The sequence below is a fragment of the Chinchilla lanigera genome, unplaced genomic scaffold, assembly GCF_000276665.1.
Source record: "Chinchilla lanigera isolate Chin_1 unplaced genomic scaffold, ChiLan1.0 scaffold00058, whole genome shotgun sequence".
Lineage (NCBI taxonomy): Eukaryota > Metazoa > Chordata > Mammalia > Rodentia > Chinchillidae > Chinchilla > Chinchilla lanigera.
Window position 1 is genome coordinate 2932606 of NW_004955459.1, and position 25633 is coordinate 2958238.

At 49.9% G+C, this 25633-nt stretch overlaps 1 protein-coding gene across 1 annotated transcript in view; it reads right to left on the reverse strand.

Annotated features, from left to right (window-relative positions):
- The window catches only part of Myo7b (myosin VIIB), a 76183-nt gene that overhangs the window by 18197 nt on the left and 32353 nt on the right, over positions 1 to 25633 (reverse strand). The window contains exons 10-26 of the mRNA XM_013521038.1: positions 23911 to 23987; positions 22285 to 22404; positions 21877 to 22019; positions 19086 to 19296; positions 18490 to 18625; positions 17637 to 17800; positions 17204 to 17341; positions 15059 to 15211; positions 14467 to 14565; positions 12962 to 13056; positions 6440 to 6524; positions 5063 to 5308; positions 3748 to 3918; positions 2760 to 3005; positions 2464 to 2631; positions 822 to 899; positions 566 to 693 (exon numbers count right to left, since the gene is read on the reverse strand). Coding sequence (XP_013376492.1) covers positions 566 to 693; positions 822 to 899; positions 2464 to 2631; positions 2760 to 3005; positions 3748 to 3918; positions 5063 to 5308; positions 6440 to 6524; positions 12962 to 13056; positions 14467 to 14565; positions 15059 to 15211; positions 17204 to 17341; positions 17637 to 17800; positions 18490 to 18625; positions 19086 to 19296; positions 21877 to 22019; positions 22285 to 22404; positions 23911 to 23987 — 2458 coding nt within the window. The remainder of the gene's footprint in view (positions 1 to 565; positions 694 to 821; positions 900 to 2463; positions 2632 to 2759; positions 3006 to 3747; positions 3919 to 5062; positions 5309 to 6439; positions 6525 to 12961; positions 13057 to 14466; positions 14566 to 15058; positions 15212 to 17203; positions 17342 to 17636; positions 17801 to 18489; positions 18626 to 19085; positions 19297 to 21876; positions 22020 to 22284; positions 22405 to 23910; positions 23988 to 25633) is intronic.

A 25633-nucleotide genomic window follows, 5' to 3' on the forward strand; every position in this document is an offset into this window, starting at 1 on the left:
CATCCAATCTAAAGAACAGAGGAAAAAAAAAGAAAGAAAAGATGAACAGACTCCTAGGGACCTGAGGGACAGTCATATAAAGTTTTATATAGGTTTAATTAGAGTTTGAATGGGTTGGGAGAGGGGAGAGAAAGAGAATATTTGAAGAAACAATGACCAACATTTCTCCAGTTTGGTTAAAAATAATAAAATAAGCAACTCCCTACAATACTGCAGTCCTTCCCATAAAGTAGTATACTTTTTCTTAGAATTTGCATAAAAATCTAACTTGTAAAGTAACAACATATAATGTAAGTGAGGAACATGCTCATTTTCAGACTCCTACACTAGAGCCAACACAATAAATCTTTCCTAAAACTGGGTTTTATGCATGGGTTTCTTAATCCACAGCAAGTAGAGAATACTCAGTGGCTGTCATCTGCTGTCCTAGGCTGAGGCTTCAGGCCCCAGGCCAAGGAACAGAAGAAGGGGTTTCTTAGGGACAGGCAGGAGGCTGTGGCCTTGGGCTGAGAGTCAGTGGGGAGCTTGGGGCTCTGGGTGGAGTGGGGTAGCAGTGGGCACTGACCTGAGGCCGGACCGAAGGATGGCATAGCCCACGATGAAGTGCACCTTCTCCAGGTTGGACATGGGTCTGTCTGAGATGGGGCCATCGGGGTCAAAGTCCTCCTCTCCTGTACTCAGCTGGCTGGCCACCTTGAAGCCCAAAGATGGCTGTGAAGACAGCTGCAATTCTCCCCATTTGCCAAGGAGGGTCCTACACCCAGGGGCAGAAGCAATAGCTCGGAAGCCGGAAGCAGGCTGGGCCCTTGCCCCAGGCTCACCTGGCCTGTGATGCGGGAGGACCGCTTCAGCTTCATGGAAGAGATGTCTTTGGTCCCTCTATCCTTGTGGCTCAGTCTCTGTGGAAAAACACAGGCAGCAGGAGAAGGGAGCCTAAGTGGTCCCTCAGTGCTACTGACCCTCCAGTCACCTAACGTAGAGCAAGTGTCCCTGTTGCTCAGATGTTCCTGGCTTGATTTGCCCATAGCTATTAGGGTCTGTGATCTCCTTAGGTGGAGGTCACACCTTGTCATGAAAAGAATTTGCTGTCCAAATTAAAGCTCACTGTGGGCCTGGGCTCTGGCTTCTGGTTGGGACAAAGCTGGTTTGGAGACTGAACGGGCAACGCTGGCTGACACGCTCTGGGAGGTGGATAGGCTTGTGGCTCAGGGCTCTGTGAGTGGGGCACATGTGCAAGCAGGAAACCCTACCTGGGAAGAATTCTGCATCCAGTGTCACCTCCAGGGATGCAGTGTGGGTACACTACCTCCCAGAGCCCCTTTCCCGAGGGGCCGCCAGCCTCCAAGGTGACCTCTAGGGACGCCTGCCCCTGACACTCCTGCCCTGTGTGCCCTGTGACTTTCATGCCTGGACACTGCGTCTTTCTTCTGCTCTCCTGCCTGGGTCACTCTGTCTGGGGGAAGACTCGCTGTGCGGGTGGCTCTGTGAAGAGGTCCACGCGCCAGGCACAGAGGCCTCCTGTCAGCAGACACATGAATGGCCATCTTGGGAGTGGACCCTCCAGCCCAGTCATGCCTTCAGGTGACACCAGCTCTGGGTGACATGTTCACAGCAACCTCCTGAGAGACTCTGAACCAGAACTAACCAGCTAAGCTGTTCCTGGCTATGAGAAATCCTGTGAGATAATAGACAAGTGCTGTTTGGGGGGTAACTCATCACATGGTGATAGCTCTCTAGCACTCTGGTGGAGACTGTGCCTCTAGCAATCCGGGACAAGGCCTTGTGACAGACCTGCCCTTAAGCTATGCAGTCAGTGCATGGGGCACACAGGGCCCTGCAGCCAGTGGCCAGGTTGCCGTCACTGCTGTGCACCCCTCTGGTGAGCTCCACCGAGATTTCCTCGGGGAACTAACTGGGCCTTGCTGAGCACCTCTGAGCAGAAGCGGATGTGAATTAACCTCCCAGCAGGGGACACTGTCAGGTGAGAGGCAAGAAAGTGGTCTCTGAATTCAACAGAATGGGTGCAAAGCCAGCTCCCACACTCACCCTCGCTGTGACCTGGGCCAAGTCACTTCACCTCTCCATTTCTCTCACTATAAACAAACACACTAACTCTTAACTTGTAGGGATGGGTCAGCTGGGAACTAAACAAAGAGAAGCAACAGGCACATAGCAGGCAGTCAGTCAACAACAGCATCGGTTGCTATTATTGTTGTTGTACACATTTGAATTCACTGCAAGTCTAACCAATATTCAGAGTCCAGGGGACTTCCTCCATTAATGACTGCATAATGCAAACTGTCTTGGGTATGATTCTTAATTCATGAGTTCACAAGTACAACTCAGGACTGAGCATGCCCAGGTGCTCTGGCTTGGGGGCGGCTCTGGGTGGCCCTTAGGAGAGGAACCTGTGTCCACCTCTGTCCTGCCCAGACCACTACTCACCGCCCTCACACCACTCACCTGCACAGACCCACTGTGCTGGGGACCCTCCGCTGCGCCCTCCTGGCCCAGCCTGCTGTGGATCTGCCGCATCACCGGGCTGCTCCGCAGGCTGTTCTTGGCATACAGCACCGGCTCCGGCAGGTCACCCATGAACCTCAGGATGATGGTCCACACGGCCAGGGCGGCCTGGGGAAGGAGACAGGGCTGACTGCAGCCTGCTGTCAGCACCCTTAAACCAGAGCTCCTTCCCTCTGAACCTCAGCTCGGGGCTCTGGGGCAGCTGAGCCACTGGGAGCCCGAGAACAACTGGGTACCAAGTAGTCGGTGTTATTGTCGTGGTAAAGCAGTGGGTAGCGGAGAAGCCGCCGGATGTGTGTGTGGCTGGCTGATTTCTGGAAGTAAGTCACAGCGAACTTGGGAAAGGTGTACTCTGCCAGGCCATCCGTGTCCTCCTCTGGCTCCTCCACCATGGGGACTGTGTCCAAGTCAATCTCAGGCAGTTTTGGGGTCTTGGTTTCCAGGTCAATCTTGGGCAGTTTGGGGCTTTTGGTTTCCAGATCCTGGGGATGGTTGAGGGAAGAAGTGAGTCTTTTTAGATAACAGCTGAGTCTTTGGCTAGCTGTCCAGCAGGGGAGCAGTGCTGGGGTCTAGGGAGCCTGAGGTGGTTCTATCTGGGTACTGCCAGGTGCAGAGGCATCTGCCTGGGCTCTGGGGTTGAACCCTCCCCCAACTCCCACACTTGGTGGAGGGCAGTGGGCTGTGTGTGCACGGCCTTGGCCTTCCTGCCCTGCAGGCAGGAGCCTTGTGCACTCCACCCCAGCCCTCCTCTCTGCCTCGCTGCACACCAGCAAGGCAGGGCAGTGCTCCTCCTGAGGAAGGGGTCCACTGCACAGAGGCCTCGAGCACCGAGGTTGGGGCAGTGTGCAGGTCTCCAGCATCTAGGGTAGGATAAGGGTCCACAGCAAAGTCCTAGACACAGCTCCTGCTCCCTGCCACCGCCCCAACCCCACACGCTATTGCCTCAGGTGCATCCTCTGCATCCTGGCTCTTGGGCCGCATCTGCACAGCAGCAGCCTGAAGGGCTTGAGACATGTGTGGGAAGTGCTGCCTGGCTGAAAGCATATCCGTGGGGGCTCCAGGAAGTCTTACAGGGGAACAAGCTCCTTGGCTTTGAAGGGTCTGACCACTCGACTGCCCGCCTGCTTTTTGCATAGCTACTGAAAGAGCAAAACTCACCTGGATGCTCCCTGGGGCAGCTTCGCCAAGAGCCAAGGGCTTGGCCACCCCCTAGGGCTGTCTTACCTCAAAGCGTGCAGGGGCCTGGCCTTCCTGGCCCCCAATCATGGACGGAAGGAAGCCAAACACTTGCTCTACCATCTCTGTGTCAGTGACAGTGTCGTAAATGGACTCGCGCTTCTTGGTAGGGAGAGCGCTTTGATCCTTCTGCTCTTCAGCTGGGATGATCACAGGTCCCTGCACACGCAGGTGGGGAGATGGTGACCTACAGGCTGGGCTAAAAGGGTTCCACTCTGTCTACTCTCACAGGACAAGTATCTTCCAGAAGCCAGGTAAACCCTGTCCTACCATGATTTGTCCAAAGCAAAGATAGCTAAGATGAATAGAGATCAGCCAGGAGTTTTCATTTCCCAGTGATAACTAGAGGTCTGGAGAGAGGTGAAATTATTGGTCTGATCCCTGCAGCAGCACCTTAAACTCCAGGAAGCCCCAAACCACCACTTAGGTCCCTTCATTCACAGTGCATCTGGGGTCCTCCGAGGGAGGTCCAGGCCTATATTAAAGAGTGTACAGGTCAGGGTACCCTGCAGCCAAGCTGGGTCACCAGAGCAGAAGCATTCTGCTGACTTGTCTGAGCATCTGCTGTCTCATCTGGCCTGTGCATTTTATGCAGTAGACCTAATTTGCATCTGTGGGACAGAGGTAAATGTCACCCTAGTTCTTTTGCCTTAGCACAGTTTCCAAATGAGCTAAGTGAAAAGCAATGAAGTTAAGTCTAGAACAATTCATAGAGGGAATGGGATCATGTAAGAGTGAGATTTCAAGGAGCATGCTTCTTGGAGCTGGAACGATGCTCCCTATCCTCCCGACCTCCCAGAAAACTGTCACCTGAGCTGTCACACACAGCCCTGTACCCAGACCTCTGCTCTCCCACATGGAGCCACGGCCTTCTATAGCTCATATGGCCCAAGTTTTCTGTGCCTTCCAGGAAACTCTCCCTGCGAAGAAACTGTCCCGAAGGCTTACTACAGGGAAGGGCCTGAGGAGTTCCACTTCCAGGGTACAGGTACGAGGCTCTCCCCTCCTCTGTTGCCTATTCATGCTACTCTCTGCAAGGCCCTAGGCGGTGGCTGAGTCTTCCAGATGGTGCGATGGCCCCTGCCCTACTGACTTGGGATGAGGAGAGGGACGAGGTGCCTTTTGTATGATTTCAATGGCAGGCCTAATCTGACTTCTGTATCCTTGCTGTGGTCTTGAATGATTGGAACAGATTTAAACATCTTGGCTTGGAAGTGTGGACTTTTGAAAGGGGACTCTGAGAAGAGCTCTTCACTCTCTCCTCCCCTCTGCTCTCGCCCACGCAGGCCCCAGCCAGTCCCACCTGTCCAGAGGCTGGATGACTACCCACGCTGGCTTTCTGCTGCTGGAAGCACCGCCGAGCAGCCATGCCCCGGGCATGTGCTTGGATGACCACCACTGCCCTCCTCTTCGCCTGGACTTGCTGGCGCACCATGTAGCCCCTGCAGCGGGCCTGCAGTTGCACTATCCTCTGCCGCATGGCCTGGAACTGTCTCACCAGTATGTGGCTCCGGGCAATGGCCTGCAGGCGTTCAAAGCCCAGCAGGATCTGAGGGGCCAGGAAGGAGGAGGGCTCAGAACCAGAGGCCTTCCTAAGGAACACCAAGTGGCAGTTCCCAGGAGACCCTGGAAGTTAGCTGGACAGGCACCTACTTCTTGGTAGAGGGCCAGTGCTACATACGGGCACGAGTCTATCAAGTGAATCATTGCTTGTAAAGTCCTTAGAAAAGAGTCTGCTATGCAAGTAAGTGCTAACTAAGCATTTGTAAAATCATAAAGTGGCCTCCTGGGGGCCAGGAAGGAAGAACTGGCTTGGGTTTCACACGAGCAATTTGATTCCAGAGACTTTCTTTTCACTGCTACTGCCAGCCAAGTCCAGCCACTGTGTCCGCCATGGGACTATACAGTGTGGGCTGGGTTTGGGGCTGTGGGTGGCTCCATCAAGCTAACCTCTGGGGTCTTTAAAACAGAAGGAAAGTAAGAAGTATGTGTATGGCCATTTGTATGCTGTAAATATCCTCTGGTCACAACTGTTCCTGAGCACATGGGACCAGCTTTGCTGGCTACTCAGAGATCAAGCCAGTGTGAGTCAGCTTAGGCCATGGAAGTCGTGTAGACTCACATCCAAATGTCAGCTCACTGCTAACTGTGTGCTCTTGGAAACTCTACCGATTTCTTCCATGCCTCAGTGTTTTGACTTATAGTGTTGGTTTAATAGTAAATAAAACAACAGGTCCCAGGCAGCCTCTCCATATACATTGGCCACCATCACACGCTACATGAACATGGAATGCAGAAAGCCTTGAGGCTCATTTTGTTAATGTGACCATTTTATGTCCCAACCACAATCATGGCCATAACAAAGTTAAGTGAGGCTTAACTGAGTGTGACCACAATTGCTTGCTTTCGTGTGGTTGCCTGCAAGTTGGGAAAAAAGAGAACTGATCTCATTTCAGAGCAAGATTCCTCAGTCTAGCTCTGGGGATGCCCTGAACTCTGCAGAAGAACATGAGCACGGGTCTGAAAGGTGAGCATGTGGGTGTGGATGTCTGTCATTTAAAATCTATACTCCATGAGTTAGGGATGGGACTGTTTGTGCCTGAGGTCTCTAATCAGGGAAACAGACTCTTAAAATCTACCCACTGCTCCCAAAGGCACAGCCTCCCGAGCTTTCTCTCACCAGCTTGAAATTCCTCCTGTTGCAGTAGCCTCGCCACCCAGCTTGGAGGGTCACAGCTGCCTGCCTCTGCCTCAGAAACTCCTTCCTAGGGGAGGGAAGGATGAGAGCAGGAGGTATGTAACAAGCCAGATGTTTGGAAGGCCCGGGGACCTGATTGGGAAGGAAGAGGGATGACAAGCTGCCGGGGTAAGTACTTTCCCAGAAGCCTGTACAGAACAAATGGTACACAGGCTGGTTAGGAACAAGAAGTCTACCGGCAGTAACGCAACTTTCAGGATGGGGACATTATAGTTTTTGAGATAATCAAGAAATCCTTCCTTAACTCCAAGATCTGTGAAGGAATAAAACCCTCCTTATGGCCCTTAGCCCAAGCTGGACCTAGAAAGGAGAATCTGAACTTTGGGCTTTGGGGGACAGAGGCGGTCCCAGGTGATTTAGGCCACATAGAGCTCTCATTGCCCAGTCGGCTGAGTCTTCTTTTCACTTCTAGTAACTTTCTTGGAGAACTGTCTTAAGTTTAGACCAGTAGGTCACAGCCATGTTAAAACCATCTAAAAATCTTCCATTTATTGATTCCTTAGATATGCCCAGTCCAAGTAACTCAGAACTTTTGATATTTGTTTAGTTATACACACACACACACACACACACACACATGCACACACACGTCAATCCTCTGTGTACACAGGTTCTGCTTTTACAGTTTCAATTACCCATAGTTGAAAGTATCTGAATAAAAAATTCACATCTGCAGTGAACCTATACAGAGTTTCTTTCTCGTCACTCATTGTTTCCTAAACACTATAGCTGTTTAGACAGCGTTCCATTGCATTAGGTGTTATGAGTAACTTGGACATGATTGAAATATTATACCATTTTATATAAGGGACACAAGCATCTCAGATATTGAATGATGGAACTAACTCTCCAAAGATACTAAAGGGTGACTGTGTATACTTAACTTCCCAGTATTCTAACAGAATGTCCAGGTAAACAACCAAGTCATCCAAAAATGAAGATAAGCTATCTCCTCTTCGGTATCTATACAGTGGTTCCTAAATTAGTTATAGCTGCCCTCCAGGGCACATTTGGCAAAGACTAGAGGTATTTTGGTTGTCATAATGGCAGGAAGGGTGGGAGAGGGTGCTACTGACAGCCAGTGAGTAGTGGCCAGGGATTCTGCTAAGCAGACTATAATCCCATGACTGTCCTACACCAAAAGTTATCCTGGGGGTTAGGGCTATTGTAGGTGAGGGGTAGAGTGCATGCTTAGCATGTATGAGGCCCTCTGTTCAATCCCCAACACACATATGTATACACATTACACACACACACACACATACACACATACAAAGTCCATTGAGAAACCATGATTCTATCTTTTCTGTAATTTTTTTGGCCCAGTTTCGTTGACTAGAACAGCAAAAGCATGGTGAAATATAAATGGTCATCACTTCCAAGAAGATGGGGTAGATGTACTTTTACCTAATCCTCCTGCTAAGTAAAACTAAAAGCCTTGGGTGTTATATTCAAAACAAACATAAGACAACTCTGAAAGGTGGCGAGAAGAAAGCAGATCATCTAGGGACATCATAGCTGAAGAAATGACACCAGGGTTTCCTTTTACCTCATCTACCCAGGCTAGAACTGAAGAACTCAGCAATCCAGAAATGTCAATAGATGCAGGCCAACAAGCCCCTAGAAGAGCCTTTCCTCTCTCCGCCCAGTCCTGCCTGAGTAGAAAGAAGCCACCAGAAGCAGAACATTTAAAGACACTGTGTTCTCATAATGCAATGCCCAAAATGTCCACGTTTCAATCCAAAGTCACTTATCATACTAAGGAGAGAAGATAATAGATGCCAACCCTGAGGTGACAGAGATGTCAGCCGTCATACAAAAACACAGGGACACAGACTGTGGTGTGTGCGTGTAACCCCTCCTTGAGAGGACTGCAAAATGCACCAACTGCAAACATGTGCTAATAAAATTTTAAAATTATTTTTAAAAAGTTGCTCTGAAAATAAAACAAAAAAGTGCTTCAATGAGCAATTGTGAACACAACCTGAAACAAGCAGGGAAGCAAAGTCTCAGTGAAGACATAGAAGACACAAAGCAGAGCCAGGCAGACCCTTTAGAACTGAAAAATACAATTGAAAAAATCCCCACCTCAGTGGATGGGCCCAGCAACATAATGGAGATAACAGAGGAGTACGTCAATGAGTTTGGAGACAGGTCCAGGAAATTACTCAGACAAGAACGGACAGAAAATGGACGAAGAAACTGGGCGGGACTACCAGGTGTGGTGGTGCGCACTCAGGAGCAGAGGCAGGGGGTTGCTGCTGTGAGTTCGAGGCCAGCCTGGGCTGTGCAGTGAGACCCTGTCTCCAATAAAGAAGAAAAATGAACAGGGTCTGGGAGCCAGAGGAACTGTGACAAAAAGTCTAATATTTTTGTCATCAGAGTCCTGGAAAGAAAAGACAAAGAGGTAGTGCTAAAAAAGTAATAAAATAAATGATAGTTGGAAAGTTCATAAATTGGGCAAGAGACAGACACTTATAGATAAGCTGAAAAAACTCAAAACAGAACAAATCCACATCAAGACACATCTTGGTATCAAATTTCTGGAAACCAAAGGCAATAAAACCTTCAGAGCAACAAAAAGGAAACAACATGCTACCTTAGGACCAAAACAATTCAGATGACAGTGGATTTCTCATCTGAAACTAAGGCGGCCAGCAAGAAGGGGCACAGCCTCTCCCAGTGCCCAGAGGGAAGAATGTCAACCAGAGCTTCCCACCCAGCAACAGACGCTCACTGAGTAACAGGGAGATCAAGGCATCCTCACACGCAGGAGAGGAAGAGAACTGTCAGTAGACTGCTCTGAAGGAATGATTGAAAGAAGTCCTCCGAACAGAAAGGAAATGACAAAAGAAGAAACCTTGGGATGTCAGGAAGGGTTAAAGAATAATAAGCAATAATGTGGGCAAATACAATTTCCCTCTGCCTGAGTTTGCTAAAATATATTTGATAATCAAGGCAAAATTTGTAACACTCTCTGATGTGGTATGTAGAGAAAATATTTGAGAAAATTATATTACAAGTGGGAAAGGGCAAATGATATAAAAGATTTCTATGCTTTGTTTAAAGTATATATACAAATATGGAAATAGTAATATGTATGACACATAATATCTAAAGCAAGCACTTAGGGCTGGGGATGTAGCTCAGTGGTGCAGTGTCTGCCTGGCAAGCGTGAGGTTCTGAGTTTGATTCCGGGTACTGAAAAAGAAAACAGTAAAAAAAAAAGCAACCACCTGAAAGGATACACTTTAATGTACCATACATAAATCAAAATGGAAATCCTAAAAAAATATTTAAGTAACCCACAGAAAAGTAGAAAACACATGGGAAAATAAAAACTGATAGAAAACAAAAATAAAATAGGAGACTGATGCTCCAAGATGTGAATAATTACATTAAATTTAAAAGGCCTAAATACATTATTTAAAAGATAGAGATTGGTAAGATTGATTAATAAACATGACCCAGTTACATCCTATCTATGAAAAACTCACTAAAATTGTAGTAATATAGGTAGGCTGAGAGTAAATGGATGAAAAATGTAGATCATGCAAATAGTAATCAAGTAGGAATGGCTATATTAATATCATGTAAGGCAGATTTCATAGCAAATAAAATAATCCAAGATAGAGAAGATTACATGAGTATAAAAATGCATATCCACCAAGAAGACACTGAAATCCTAAATGTGTGTACATCTAAAAACAGAGCTGTAAAATGGATGAAGCAAAAGTTGACAGAACTAAAATGAAAAAGGCAAATCACAGTTACAGTGGGACAGCTCAATACCACTCAACAACTGATCAGACAATTAAAGTATCAACAAGGTTGTAGAACTCAACCCCACTACCAACCAACAAGACCTATTTGGCATTTTTAAAGAATACTTCATCCAACAACAGCAGAAATATGAGGTTTTTTTTTGAAGCTCCCTTAGAATATATCAAGACAGACCACATCCTGGGTCACGGAGGAATTCTTTAACATATTTAATGAAATTTAACATATATGGAATGCACCTCTGACCACAATGGAATCAAACTACAAGTCAATAACAGAAAGATAATGCAAAAATCTCCAAAAACTTTGGAACTAAACAGCATATTTCAGAAGTAATCCAGGAGCCAAAGGGGAAATTTTTCTTTAAAAAAACTGAAAATGAAACTATATCACACCAAAATTAGTGAAAATTAGCTAAAGCAGTGCTGACAGAGTCATATAATTTTACATTATAAAAATAGAAAAGCACTGAATTAATGATTAAGAATTGAATGCTTTCTCCCAAGATATGGGACACAGTAAAGATGTCTACTGTTAGCACTCACTAATACTGCTGGTAGTTCTAGCCTGTATAATAAGTTCTAGCCTGAGAAAAGGAAAAAAAAGACACATAGATTGGAAAGGAAGAGATAAAGCTGTCCTTATTTGCAGATGACATGGCTTTCTACATGGGAAACTCCTCCAAGAAATCAGTGAAAGGGAGTTTAGCAACATTGTAGGATACAAAGTCAACACACAGAAATCGCTGTACGAACAGGCAGTGAACACTGATGATGAAATTGAAAATACAGTGCCACTTACAATTGCAAAGAAAAAAAACCTCAACAACTTTAACTGTAAATCTAACAGAATATGTACAGGGTGTGTATGCTGACAACTACAAAACGGACACGAATAAAATCAAACATTTAGATACATGGAACGAGATGTCACATTCATGGACTGGAAGATTCAAGCAGTAGAAATGTCATTATTCCCTAAGTTGATACACAATGCAACTGCTGTAAAAAAGTTCCAACTATATTTTATTATAGATATAGATAAGATTATTTTAAAATGTCTATGGAAATGCAAAGGAACTAGAATAGCTAAAACAACTTTGAAAAAGAAGAGTGGAATAAATCCATCTACATAGCTACAAGAGTTACACTGTGGCCTCTAGCAGGATACATACACAGCAAGGGAAGTGAACTAGAGAATTCAGAACACACATATGCCCAGCTGATTTATGATAAAGACATAAAAGCAACTCATTGAACAAAAGATGGACTTGTCAGTGAATGATGCTAAAGCAACATCTATAGGAAAAAATTTAAAAAGAGCCTTGATTTAAGTCTCACACCTTATACAAAAAATTAACTCCAGTGAAAGATGAATCATAGATCTAAATGCAAAATTTTTGGAAAAACATAGGAGAAAATCTTCAGGCAGAAATTTTTTAGACTCAACACCAAAAATATGATCCATAAGAGGGAAATTAGGGGCTGGGCATGGTGGTGCATGCCTGTAATCCCAGAACTTGGGAGGCTGAGGCAGGAGGATCACAGCAAGTTCAAGGCCAGCCTGAGCTACGTAGTGAGTTCAAGACCAGCCTGAACTACATGGGGGGACCCTGTCTCAAAACAAATAAACAAACAAGAAAAAAACTTAAGAGAAAAATTTGTCTATTAGACATTATAAAAGTCCCTCTTAAGAGGACGAAAAGATAAGCTATAGACTGGGAGAGAATACTTACAAACCATGCAGCCAACAAAAGATTAGTATCTAGAATATGTAAAGAACTTTCAAAACTCAAAAATCTAATTAGAAAATAGCCAAGCAACATATACAGACATTTCACCAAAAAAAGGTGCATACATATGTCAAATAAGCACAGGAAAAGATGTCCAACTTCGTTAGCCAAGGGGGAAATATAAGCTGTAACCACAATAGGACACTGTTACACTCATCAGAGTGGCTGTGTGTGAACAGAGACTGCACTGGATGCTGGTGAGGATGCAGATGAACGGAATAATTCGTACTTTGCCTGTGAGCATGTGAAATAGTACAGTCACTCTGGAAAACAGTTTGACCGAAGGTGTTACCTCCCACCTTCTCTCTGTGCTGGGGATTGAACCCAGGGTCTTTGCACTGAGCTACACCCACAGCTCTTTTTATTTCTTAGAGATGTTCTCACTAAATCACTAAATTGACTAGGCTGGGATGGAAGTTGTGATGGGTCCTCTTGCCCAGAGTGCTGGGATTATAGGAGTGTGCTGCTATATCCACCTTGGAGGTTTCTTAAAAAGTGAAACATGTTGTTACTGCTTGACCCAAGCTTTATCATTCTTGGACGTTTCTCCCAGAGAAATAGCAACTATTAATTTCTTGGAGTTTCCAGTGCAGATAACCATGCAAAGTTGTGGGCAGTTTTTACCTCTAGACCAGACTACCTTGTTACCCAAACCCGTGTGCTCTTTGAGATGATTAATCAAGCACCAAAATCATTTTGCTCACAACTCTTGTGTATAGAGTGGTTTCTGTGTTCCCCAAACAGTTTGATGAGGCTTTCTCAGGCTGCACTGTCCTGTCAGGAGGTCTTTTGTGTCAGTTTCCTTCCTAAGTGTGCGCAGAGGACATGGCAAGCAGGTGTGTGGGCGGAGGCGGAGGTGGGGCCGGCACCTGTATTTGTAGCCTCGCAGGACCCGCTGGATGCTGACGGCTGCTCCGTCCAGAGCCTGGCTCCTCTGTATCTCCAGCAGAGTGTCCTGGTGGTCCTGCGGGTAGAGACGACACCATCGCGAGGCTGTCCTTGCCGCCTTTCCCACAGCACCAGCCTGGGGCCAGAGCTCTGGCCTAAGCTTCCCCAGGAGGCCAGCAAAGAAGGCACCTCAGCTTGACCCAGCTGGGACTCAGGGAAAGAGATCCAAGAACCTCCCATTTGAGCTCTTCCTTCTTGTGAATGGAACCCCAGGGGGAGGTTGTCATAAAATTTCTCTGAAATTGTGTTTTATTTCCCAAAATTCATGCAGTATTTGCATCCAACTATACAATGGACCCATGCTTGTTTCAATATAGTTTTTTTTCCCATAGCCTGTGAGCAAGGTCCATAGCATGAGGTGTCGTCCCTGGGCATGGCTGTCCCCAGCCTCAGTCCCACCATCTCTGTGCCCTGGGATGAGAGGCAAGAGCCGCCACCTGAGCCCTGAGAAGGCAGGGATCATCCCAGGCTGGGTGGGAAGAGGATGGGTTTCCTGCCTCCCTCAGGCCAGGCTCAGTAAGCACCAAGCCTCTTTGTGTCCCCTGGGAGAGCACTGGCCACAGAGACAGACTGGACATTGGCTGTGGCCTCCAAGGACAGCCAGGAGGGAGGTGCGGAGGGCCGGTGCTTTCCTCTTCTCCTGGACCTCCTGCCTGCGCCGACCCAGCCACACTGATGCCCTGGAGCCTCACCATCTGCCCGCCCTCCTGGGCAGTGCCCTGGACGCTCCCTCTTGAGCCTCACTTCCCAACCAAGCCGTAAGTCCCTCTGCTTCTTCCTCCTGTCTGCGCCCAGAGCCCCAGCTCGGACTGACTAATGCACAGACAGACAGACAGGTGAACCAGCTGGAGGGCGGGGCAGGAGGCCCCGTGGGAGCAGAGAACAGTAGGCAGGCTATCGGAGGAAGGTGAACAGTCCAGTTAGGGACCCTCTTCCTGGCTCCGTTCTCAGATTCCTGTCTTTACTTCGCTCTCCAGCCGAAGCTTAGGAGGCCAGGGGGACACGGAGATCCCCTCTGTGGAGGTTCCCTGAGCCAATTGGCAATCCTGGCCTGCTGCAAGGCTGCATCTGTCTGACCAGGCCTCCCTGTATGTGTGGGGAGACCAGGGTGTGCCACAAGCTACCTAAGGAGAGCTGCTTTCCTGGTGTCAACACACGCAATCCTCACATTGAGCCTCCCCAGGGGTCAAGCCCTCTGAGGCAGGTGGAGGCTCCCGGTGTGGTGGAGCCAGTTCCTGGCACTCTGGCAGCTGGCCCTCAATTCCTCTGGACCTGAGCTTCCTAGGACCCGAGGGGCCTCGAGGGCACAGAGTGGGTTCCAGCAGCACTGCTCAGCGTGAGGGGTGAACTCCACGCCTGGTGTGAAAGCGAACCTGGCCCATGCAATCCAGGAGGCTGATGACCCATTGGCTCTTCAGGGTCTCACCTTTAGGAAGATTTTGGTCTTTCCCACTTTCCAGTCCTTGTCTGTCTCCAGACACAGGTCAGTGATGCTCAGGGTCATCTGACGAAAATTGTCTCGAAGCTAAAGAGGAAAAACAGAGCAGCCTAATGCTGGTTGGAGCATGGCCCGGGTGGGAGGCTGAGGGGACCCCTCTGGGGTTTCCTGGAGATCTGTGTCTCCCTCCTTCTCTCACTGGCTTCACATCAGGGGCCACTCTGTTGGGCACAAACACGACCAGGATCTCAGATCCCAGGGTGGTCAAGGGGAGCGCCCCAGGCTGAGGCTCCAAGGCCATGGCACTGTGCCGGGCTGGGACTTCCATGTGGCTGTGGGACCCTTGGCCTTAGAGCAAACTGTGCCGCAGCACAGAGAGACGGGGAGATGACACCAGGTGAGAGAGGACGCAGGAGGATGGAGAGAAGGGTGGCCACGGTCCTGCTAAGAATGGGGGTCTGGGGTGGGTGAATATCCCTCAGGAGGGCAGTAGAACGGGTCCCTTGGGATTAGGGAGCTGGAGCGGCCCAGAGAACGGGGAGAACTGGGCAAGGTTAGGCACAGAATGTGGAGCACGCACCTGAACACGCTGGGCGCTGGGCAGCAGCACCCCAAACCTCTTCGCAAACTCCTCAAACATGTAGCGCACGGGGAAGCCCGACTTGCGGATGCGCACGGTCTCCATCATGCCTGAGTAGCGCAGCTGCCGGAGGCACAGCTCCCGGTCGAAGAGCTGTGGGTGGAGAAGCAGGGCCCACAGTCAGAGATCAGCAGCCCTGGGACCCGCCGGGCTGCGCCCTGAAGACGGAGGAACTAAACAAATGGTTTGTTGAATAAAAATGACATTTTTTTCAAGAGAGAGTGGAGGAAGCTGAAAAGTCTTCACAGGGTTTCTGAGAGGACAAAAACTGATCATCAGTGAACGACTGAGCCCATAAGAACACACTTCATCAGCCTAAGCACACAAAGCACAGTGAGTGGAAAAGACAGCTGCACTAGTCCCCTTGGAAACACTCTCACGGCCCCCGGCTTGCAGCAGGCTGGCGACGCAGAGCAGTGAGGAGATATTGCTCTCTCAGAGGCACAAAACTTTCTCGTTAGCTTATTCTACTAGGGTTCAGATCTAAAATGCCCCCAGTCTCATGCGTTCAGAGGTGGGATCTCATGGGTGACTGGATCTAACTTCACGAAGCTCTAACTTCATTGGTGGGTTAACCCGCGGATGAAGTCATGGTGTGAAGGTGCCATGGGGAGCTGATGGGAGGCGGGGCTGGCGGAAGGGGTTGGAGCATGAGATGTGACCTTGGGTGCTGTCTGCTCCCTGGCCCCTTCCTGGCTGGCGCTGTCCTTGCTCTGCTTCCTGGCTGCTGCTGTCACAAGGCTTAAAGCAACGGAGTCACCATGAACTGAAACCTCTGATTTCTCCTCTGAGTTGTTTTTCTCAGTTATTTGGTCATAACAATGCAAAGCTAGTATCTCCCTTGGCCAAGGCAGACACCGGACAGTTGGAGGGGGCAGCTGGCCCCAGGGAGCTGGGTTGCCCGTATGAGGCTGATGCGGCCACCAGAAGAGTGTGTGCATGAGCCTTTCCTAGGGTGGCACCCTCTAGCTGGGCAAATCAGCAGGTCTGCCCCCCTCAGTCCCCCAAAGCCCTAGGGCTAGGGGCTGACTACTTGTTGGGTCTGAACACATAGTGGTGAACCTTGGCTAAGCAGAGAGCTGCTACTGATTATTCCTGCTCTGTCTCATTCGATCTTCACCACCGCCCTGTGTGGTGGGGTAACTGGCTCCTAAAGATGAAGTGGCCCACAGCCATGCTCCGAAGTACCCAAGCCAGGGTCTGGGCCCTAAGCATGGGCTTCTCTTTCCTATCACCCATCAGGAAGCTGCCCCTCCTGAGCGAGGTCCCAGGCAGAGATACCCGCAAAGCTGCACCTCAACCCTAGACCTGCCTTCCTGCCCTGCAGCTCCCGAGCCAGGCAGTATGCACACAGGCAGAGGGCCTCTGGGAGCACAGGGACATCTCCAGGCAGCTACGGGACAGGCGAAGTTGTCCGACCTCTTCCCATTTCAGCTGTAAGGGAGGGACATCTTCATTTTTGTGGGACAGCCCCAGTTTCATATAATTTTGTCTTTTGAGAAAAGCACTACGGTTGATGTAGTATTTATTTTTATCCCTCTATAAGATGCTTTTGAATTACTTTTATTCCTCCAAGTGGCACATCCCAGTCTAGGGAGTCCCTGTGTCCGCAGCTCCAGGAGGAGCCCATGGATCAAGGATGCCTGGGCTCCCACCCCTCACCACACACATCCAAATAAAGCCACTGCAGGTCAATACTATGTCTAACCCTCAGGCATTGTGAATCTGACTTTATGGAAGAGAAAAATCAAGGCTCAGGGAAGTCCAGAGCCTGGCCAAGCACACACAGCAAATAAATGGCAGAGCTAAGAGAACTGAGGGCCTCTGGGTGCTCCAAAACCTTGCAGGTCACTGACTGCAGTCAAAAGTAGGGGCAGGGGCTGGGGATTTAGCTCAGCGGCACAGCGCTTGCCTGGCAAGCATAAGGTCGTGAGTTCGATTCCTGGTACCAGAATAAAACAAAACAAAACAAAAGTAGGGGCAGATAGCAGCTCTAGAACAGGCCAGGACTGGTGAAGGGGCAATCATGGCCCTAAATACCTCAAACTCACCCCTTCCTCCTCATCAACACCCTTTTCCCCTTACCAGGGGCTTCTTATACTCATTGGGTTTGATGCAGCGGACGAAGTAGGGCTGGCATCTGGTCAGGATTTTCATCAGCTGCTCCAGCGACTGCTTGAACTGGCCTGCCAAGGTCGAGGGCCGCTTGGCGGAGTCTGTAGACTGCTAACAGGAACACTGGACATGAGTAGGGGCTAGGGGGCCGAGGGCTGGGTCACACTGACACCCCTCCTCCCCTGCACAGTGAGGGCTGCTGCCAAGTGCATTCATGCACGCGTGCATTCATTCCGCCATTCCTCCATCCAGGTCTCCGAGAGCCTATTCTGCAGGCACCTGGCTGTGTGCTGCAGGCATTTGGCACCCACTAATGAGCAAAATGTTCTTCCCCATACACATCTGTCTGGCCCTCTCATCAGGGGTGAGAGACCAGGAGACTCAGGAGGGCACTGGAGCTCACCTTGAAGAGCTGGCTCCCTGTCTTTGCTTGACGGATGGTACCACGGCCCAGCTTGGTCTCTGCCGACTCCAGGTTGAATATCTGCCTCAGGAACTTGTTTTTGGAGGAGTGAATCAGAGTGAGGATATCCGTGCTTAGCACATCTCGATTCTTCTCCAGGAAGCCTGTGGGGACAGCAGGGCCCACCCAGCAGGCCAGCTCAGCCATCATCCCCATCCATGAGGAAGGAGACACCCCATGATCACCCTAGAGATGGATGTTCACAGCTGCATTATACAGAGTAGCCAAAAAGTGAAAACAACCCAACTATCCATCAATTGATGAAGAGACAAGCAAAATGTGGTCTATCCACGTCACAGAATATTATCCTACAATAGAAGAATTGAAGTACTGATATATTACAACATAAACAAGCCTTGAGATCCTATGACAGCTGGCTGCAGAAGACCACATGTCACATAAAGTGTCTGGGGCAGTAGATCCATAGAGGTGGGAGTTATGTGCTGCCTAGCACTGGGGGGAGCTGGGCAGTGACTGCTAATGGGTGTTTCTTCTGAGTGATGAAAACGCTCTAAATTTGTAGCAATCATTGCACAACTCTGTGAATATACTAAAAACCACTGAGCGGTCCATTTGAAATGGATGAATAATAAGGTATGTGAACTATACTTGATAGATTTATTACCCAAACAGATGCCTGGCCCATTCCATTTACTTTCTCCAGTAAAAGCCATACTATTTATCTTATCATCCCATTACTAAACTTGCAAAATAATCTGCCCTCTAAGCCCCTTGCGTGGACTTCCTGGAGCCCACTCTAGATACGGTAGGGCATGAGGGAAGCTGAACTCACCTTCCACTTGGTAGTATACCTCACCGGCAAAGTGGGCAATGCCAAACCTGGCATCATGGATGTTCTTGGGTTTTAGGAAAGCCTTGTTGTTGGCATGGACTCCATTCAGTTTTTGCAGCATGGTGAGATCTGTCCCCTGGAAAAACCAGAATGCTCTGTGAGCTGAGGTCTAAGAGTCCGGCAGTGGGCACAAGTGGTCCACACCCATAGCTCAGGGGCTTCCTCATGGGGATAAAACAAGCTAGATTCAAGTGACTGATGGTTCCTCACACAGGAGACTCTAACCCTCACCTGAACATGTCACACTGAGTGACAGTATAGCTGGGGAAAGAAGCTAGGTCTGCTACCTCTCCCCCCACTTTCAGCTCTCTTGCTGTACTCTCTGAACAGGAGCCCATAGTCAGGGAAGCCTTCCTGCAAGAGGTGGGCTGAAGGGGGCACTGAAGGAGAGGAGGGTCTGGTTATGCTAGGGCCCATCTAATTATTTCTCCTAGAGATTTCAGCACCCCTGTAAACACATGGGCCACCACAATGGTGTTTCCTAACCTCGGAGAGGAGACGTGAGCAGGGGCTCCAGTAGAATGTCAGACACACACCTTTGGGAAGTGGCTCTCTTCATCTAGGAGGGAGATGACACTCATGGGCTTGAGGGCCAGCAGGTCCAGGGTGGGTTGGTTGTCGGTGTAGTGGATGTAGTCCCAGGCAAGGTTCTCTGAGCGGTACTCCTCCTGCTCCATGGCAAACACATGCTGCACGAAGAACTGCTGCAGGTGCTCGTTGGCAAGGTTGATGCAGAGCTGCTCAAAGCTGTGGAGATAATGCCACCATCCAGGGTGGAGCGGGGTCAGCTGGTCCCACCACAGCTGCAGTCACTGCTCTCTGCACACACCCATGCGCACACAGATGCACACCACGGACACTTGCTCCGCTGCGTGCACACAGAGCACACATTTCCCTGCACATTTCCGCCTCCATTGCCGTCGCCTTCTCTATCCCATAGCAGTCAGGCGAAGAGCAGCGAGAGGCTCAGCTAGCGTCAAGTCCTTGCCCTTTTGTCTTGCAATCCCAGGTCCTTTGCTGGGCCTGCCCATCCTGACACTGAGCCTCTGCACTGGGCCAAGTGCACACAGGAAGATCCTGCCCCACAGGACCGTGGACGTGCGTTGAGACGAGCTTCCAAAGACCCAGTACTGTCTGCCAGGCCCCTCCGTGTCTGCCAGATGTGCTCCCTATCCCCACGCCGCTCACCCCCACCAACCCTCCGGCCTGATCTTCCTCTTGGGTTCCCTGCTTTGAGAAACAGCCCCTCTACCAACCATCCTGGCCCAAGTCAGAAAACAAGGAGTCGAGTTTGACTCTGCCCCTCCTCCTCCATACCTACCGGTGGCCAAAGCTGGTCCATGTTATCTCCAACATCACCTCAATCTGTTCAATTTTTGTCCCCACTGCTGCTAAGTTAGTCTAGGCCAGCTTCACTGCTCACCTGGAGCACAGTAGTGGCCTCATCTCTGCTCCTACAGCAGCACCTTCTGGTGTGCACATCTGCTCTCTCTGTGCTTCAAATCTCCCACTTCCCACTGCTTTCTGATCTGGCAAGTGACCACCAGAGAAAGCCCTGGCCACCTCTCCAGCCTCCCTAGGGCCGCTCTGGCTAGACTTGAATCCTTGCAGCCCCCAAGTGCTCCATTTCTCTCTGCCACACTCTGCTCTCTTTCTTCTTGACTCAGGGGTTCTGCTCGCCTTTGGGTCTCTTGGGATCTCCTCCTCAGGGCAGTCGCCTATTTGGGCAGGACCTCATCTTTCTGAGACTGCTCATTCAATGTCTGTTAACCCAAGAGGTGAGGCGACATTCTCAGGACCCCCATGCCAAGCACACTGCCTGGAGGGGCTCCCTGAACCTTGCAGAAGTTATAACCAAGTGCCGACAGCCCCTCCTGCCCCAGACCCCCAGGCTGTGGCCCTATCACCATAGGGGGGCCTTCCTTCAGGCAGTGGTCTTTTTTTCAGACAGCAATAATTTATTCTGAAATGTCCATTTAGTTTCTGTTGAGACACAATTCATGTCTCATTAATAAAAAAGCAGCCATCTCACCTCAAATACTAGAATACACAACAGTTACAGCGTAGCAAAAATTCTACCCATTTTCAGATAAAATCTAGTTCATGTGAAATAGTTTCATTCAATGTTTTTACAGTTACACAGATTTTATTTTTGAGCAAAAAACAGTGTGAGTTATACTGTAGCTATCTCTGTGCACATCATGTAACCACAGAACTGTTAATCATTACAGGAAGGGGTCTCCGCACACATGACCAGATCTCGGGACCCAGCCACTCATCCACACCTACGGTGTCCGTGGCTGTGCTCGGTCCGCTTTCCTGTCCCGCTCCCCTGGGACAGAAACCACTGGAGTTTACTATGTGTTTGTGGCCCCACGGCACTCGGCTGAGTCTGCGCCTCCCCGCTGACACAGTGAGGAGCCCTCTGCCCTGCCGTGGCTGGCCTGGCTGGCTGGGATCCCAAGTGTACTGACACTTGGAGTGGCTTGTGGCTCACCAGCCCTGGGAGACGGCGAGATCTAGATACCTCCCAAGGCCGACTTTCACCAGAGATAGGGTCCTGGGCAGAGGCATGCCAAGGTCCGGACAGACCCTGGCTCTTTCGACAGTACCCAGAGGCCTTGACTTATTGGAACCAGTGGTCTGGGCTCTGTCCTGCCCAGTATTTTCAGTGAACCAGCCTCAGGCCTGAATAATTTTTTCCTGAATGTCCCGGGTGCACATTTCCCGTTTGACCACCTCTTGCCCTGATAATGCCAGGACATCGTCTGCCCAGCTTGGTTTCCCTGCCTGCTCCCTTCACCCTTGTCTACTCTACTCCCCCTCTTTGTCACAGTCACGTCTGCCTCCTGGTCACAGCTCTTCAGCTTCCTGTCACTGGGAACACTGGGTCAGAGGCATCCTTCCTTACTTACCCCCTCCCCAAACTCCAAAGTCAGGGAGAGCTACAAATGCCCCCAGCTGAATCAGTGTTAGGGGTTCCTAGCATCTCCCTGACCTCAGGTCATAAGTCACTCTTAAAGCTCATGGCTCAAGAAAGGTGGCAAAGGCTGGGGTCTCAGCCTGGCTCCGGGGGCTGGCTTTCAGCTATGTGGCCTTCCTGGGCACACTGAGGCCCTGGGGGAGGGACACAGGTCTCTCACAGAAAGACTTGTCCTGCTGGCAGACAGCCCGGCATCATGAGCGAAAGTAGGATCCCCAGGCTCCTAGTGCAGCAGCACAGGGGTGGGTGGGATGGGAGAGGGGGTGGTTTCCTCCCGCTTGCTCAGCTAAAGGGAAACCACTGAGCTTCATTTTTCAAAACCAGGCAGGCTGAGATCTTCATACCTGTTGTTCTGGAAGTTTTCAAAGCCAAATATATCCAGGAGGCCTATGGCCCTTCGCACATTTTTGGGGTCCTGGGCCGGTGGTGTGAAGATCGCAGCATTGATCTTCTTGACAATCCACAGGAAGAGATGCCCATAGATGCCCTGGGGAGACACAAGGTGCAACCCCTGGGCTTTGAGGCACAGGGGAAGCTGCCCCTTCTCCAACTTTACCTGGCCAGGCTGTGTGCCAACTGGATATGACAGGCCTACTGAGGGATATTACCCTGCTTTAAAGGCAAGGCAACAACACCAGGGAGGCTGGGAATCCCTGTCACCAGTAGGTGACTGGCAGAGCCGGGACCTGCCCACCCTCCCATCTCTGCTCTTTCCTACTCTCCACCAACAGGGTGGGAAGCAGGCCCTGTACCTTGACAAAGGCGTCCCTGCGGTCAGCGGCCTGCGCCATGTTCAGTGGCCTGGTAACATGCTCCCCGCGGATGAGGATGGTGTGCTTGGTCAGACAGTCCCGGAGGGGCTGGTGCTGCACCTGGGAAGGAAGGTAGGGCTGCATCTGCCTGTGGAGCAGGCCTGGGACTCCTTCCACTCCTGCTGCATCTAGTAACCAGACACCCATGCCCAGGAACTGATGGTGGGTAGCTCTGTGACCAGGGCCAGGTGAGTGGGGACATAGCCAGGGCGCTGGCAGTGCTGGGGCACAGAGCACTCAGGAAGGTGAATAGTGGTGCCAAGCATGGTCCTGAGGGTCCAGGAAAGGGGCTGGCACAGGGTGGGCTCTGAGGCCAAGCCTCAGTGACATCCAACCCAAAACACCCCTGCTGAAGGCTGCAGGCCTAAGTAGCAAGGGGTGTCTGATGGGGCAGGCCCTCCCCACCAGAAAAAGAAGGCTGAGCCGGAAAACCCCAAACCTCCTGAGTACCTGCTGTGGCGTGAATGTGTCCCCAAAAGCTCCTGTGCTGGAAACTTACTCCCCAGACTCCCAAGTACTTGAAGGTGGGACTTTGGGAGGTACGTATGAGGGCTCTTCCCTCGGAAACGGACTCAGGGGTGACGGGGTCACTGGATTGTCTAGGGAGCGGCTGTGCTACAAAAGCAGCTCTCTGGTATGGTTGCTCTGTGTGGATGTCTGATGTGGTGGAACAGAGCAGATGCTGGCACCATGGACTCCAGAGCTGCAAGCCCACTATTTGCTGTAAGTCACCCAGAACCGGGTATTCGGGTATTCTGTTAGAGCAACGAAGATGGACTGTGACAGAACCTGTGAGCCTGTGCTTTTGCTTCTGAATCTATTAATTTCTCAGAGAACTGTCCTCAGTGTCAGCTGTGTCTCAGTGTCCTCCGTGTCAGCCACCAGAGCCTGCTGCCCTCCCTCCCAGTCAAGGTTCATTCTTCCGTCTGGATGACGGGAATGGCTGAATGCATGAGCTGGACACTCACTGGCACACGCCACTCTCCCAGAATAGCACAACCTATGGAGAAGTGCTGGGGACCAGGACACAGGGCAGGGATGTTCTGGTGGGTGTGGGGTCAGGTGCCCTGGTAGGGAGTGGAGGGATTTGATGGGGCAGGCGGAGGGCTGTATGCAGAGACCCTGATGGGCAGGAGGGGCATGGGAAGGAGGAAGAAGCATTCATCAAAGCTGTGCTCGCTGTGCTGCTGTGTTGTTAATGGTCAGCTCCCAGTGCTCCCAGGGGCACAGAGGCCAAGTCACAACCTGGGAGAGCAAGGGAGGCTGAGATGGGGCCTGGGCAAGATTATACAGCTGGGATCTATCAACTCAGGCCCCTAGTCCTTCTCACAAAAATTGCTAAGCTGAATGTAAGGAGCATGCCTGTAATCCTAGGAAGTTGAAGCAGGAGGATCACAAGTGCATGCCCGGCCTGAGTAACTTAGTGCTCTGAAACTGCTTCAAAATTAAAAAGTAAAATTGGGCTGGGGATGTAACTCCATGAAGACCTCAGAATGGCAAAAACAAGCAAACAAACCAACAAAAACCAAGAAGGAGCTAGTGACGCAAAGCCTATCATCAAGTTACCTCCAGTAACTTCATCACGGTGGGAAAGGCGGGCGTCTCCATCACTTCGGAGGAGTCCAGATTCTCAAAGATGGAAGCTAGAGAGAGAACCAGTTTCCTGAGCAGGACTGTGTCCCTGGAAGGCTGAGGCCTGTGGTAGCCCCTAATCTACACCTCAGCCCAACTCTCCCCAGGGATGAGCCATGGTCTCTCCTTCCAGACCCTCCTCTGTATGAATGTTCCCAGTAACTGCCACAATGAGCACCTCAGCTGTGAACGAGTGGCCCTGACCATGGCTTCTGCTGCCTGGTCAGCTAAGGGCTCTGGGTCAAAGGGAAATTGGAGGAATCTAAGGCTTGTCTGGTGGGAGAAGACAGAACTGGGACACCCAGTAGGCACTGGTCTGGTGGAGCCGACTGGGGTCTATTATGTGAGAAGGTGAGCTGTCAGCCCTTATCCACTCCACCATCCATAGAAACCTGGGCATTTGTTTGTTCACTCAATCGAATAAATAGTCTCTGAGCACCTTTCCACTTCCAGTTTCTCCTCTTCAAGCCAGCATCCACCTTAGGAGTACCAGGCTGGGAGTCAGGTGTGGTTTACTGTTTCTCTTTTAAATTTAAAAAATCATGAGATAAAACATACAGATAAAAAAGTGCCTTGCCAGGTGTGGTGGAGCATGCCTGTAATCCAAGTACTCGGGAGGCTGAGGGAGGAGGATCCCTCTGAGCTCAAGGCCAGCCTGAACTGCAGAGTGAAACCCTGTCTCAAAAAAAAAAAAAAAAAAAAAAAGCCCAAACACAAAGGTGTGCTGTACAGAATAAAGTCAACGTCATGTAACAATAAAGCCAAGTGGACCCTGCCAGCGCCAAAATCCTCTGGTGTCCTTTCTTGTGAAGATGGTGTTCCTTCCTCTAGAGGTGACTTCTTTTTTCAACTTCTGTGGAAAAAGCATTGTCCTCTCACGGCACTTAGTTCTACCTACAGTAAGTGTTACCTTTCATGTGACCTCACTGCCTGTGTTCTCCTGCGCCCAGGTCACTTCCTTGAGACCAGATTTCTGACACTCTTTCCTGTTTGGTGCCCCTCAGGAGTGCTGGGTTTGGCTGATAGATCATGGGTCATCCTCACTCCCTTCACCTGGAGTCTGTGTTATGATATGATGTGAGGTCCTGATCCAAACTCTTGTTTTCCAAATGGATACCCTCCGGTCCAAAACAGTTTCCTGAAAGATCTGTCTCTCCCCGGAGCTCTGTGAGTTGATGTCTAGAATGAGCCACAGTCTGTCCAATCTTTGTCCCTCTTCTCCATTAACTCCAATGAGCACTTTGCTACATCTTCTACTGAGTCCCTAGGTTTTCTCCTTCTCTTTCTCTTTTCCTTTTTGCCCCTCCCTCGTTTCTTGTGACTTTCCCTCAAGCCCACACATTCCCTCCACTGTTAGACCTATGCATCCACTGAGTTCTTGATATTTTTAATGTTAGCATTTCTGCTTGTTCCTTTTAAAACATGGAATGCCACCTTTTGGAGTTTTCAGTTCCCTCTCTACATTTTCCAACATGGCTTTTTCCTTTCTGGAACACAACAAATAGAGCTAGTCTGTGCTCTGTGCCCAGTGATTCCAATACCTGAATTTTTTATCTATTTCTGTTATTTAACATTTCGGCTGGTTTTTGCTCATGGTACCTTATTCCCCTGTTCCTATTTAATTCTGGCTGCATGCAGGATGTTGAGTTCGAAAAAT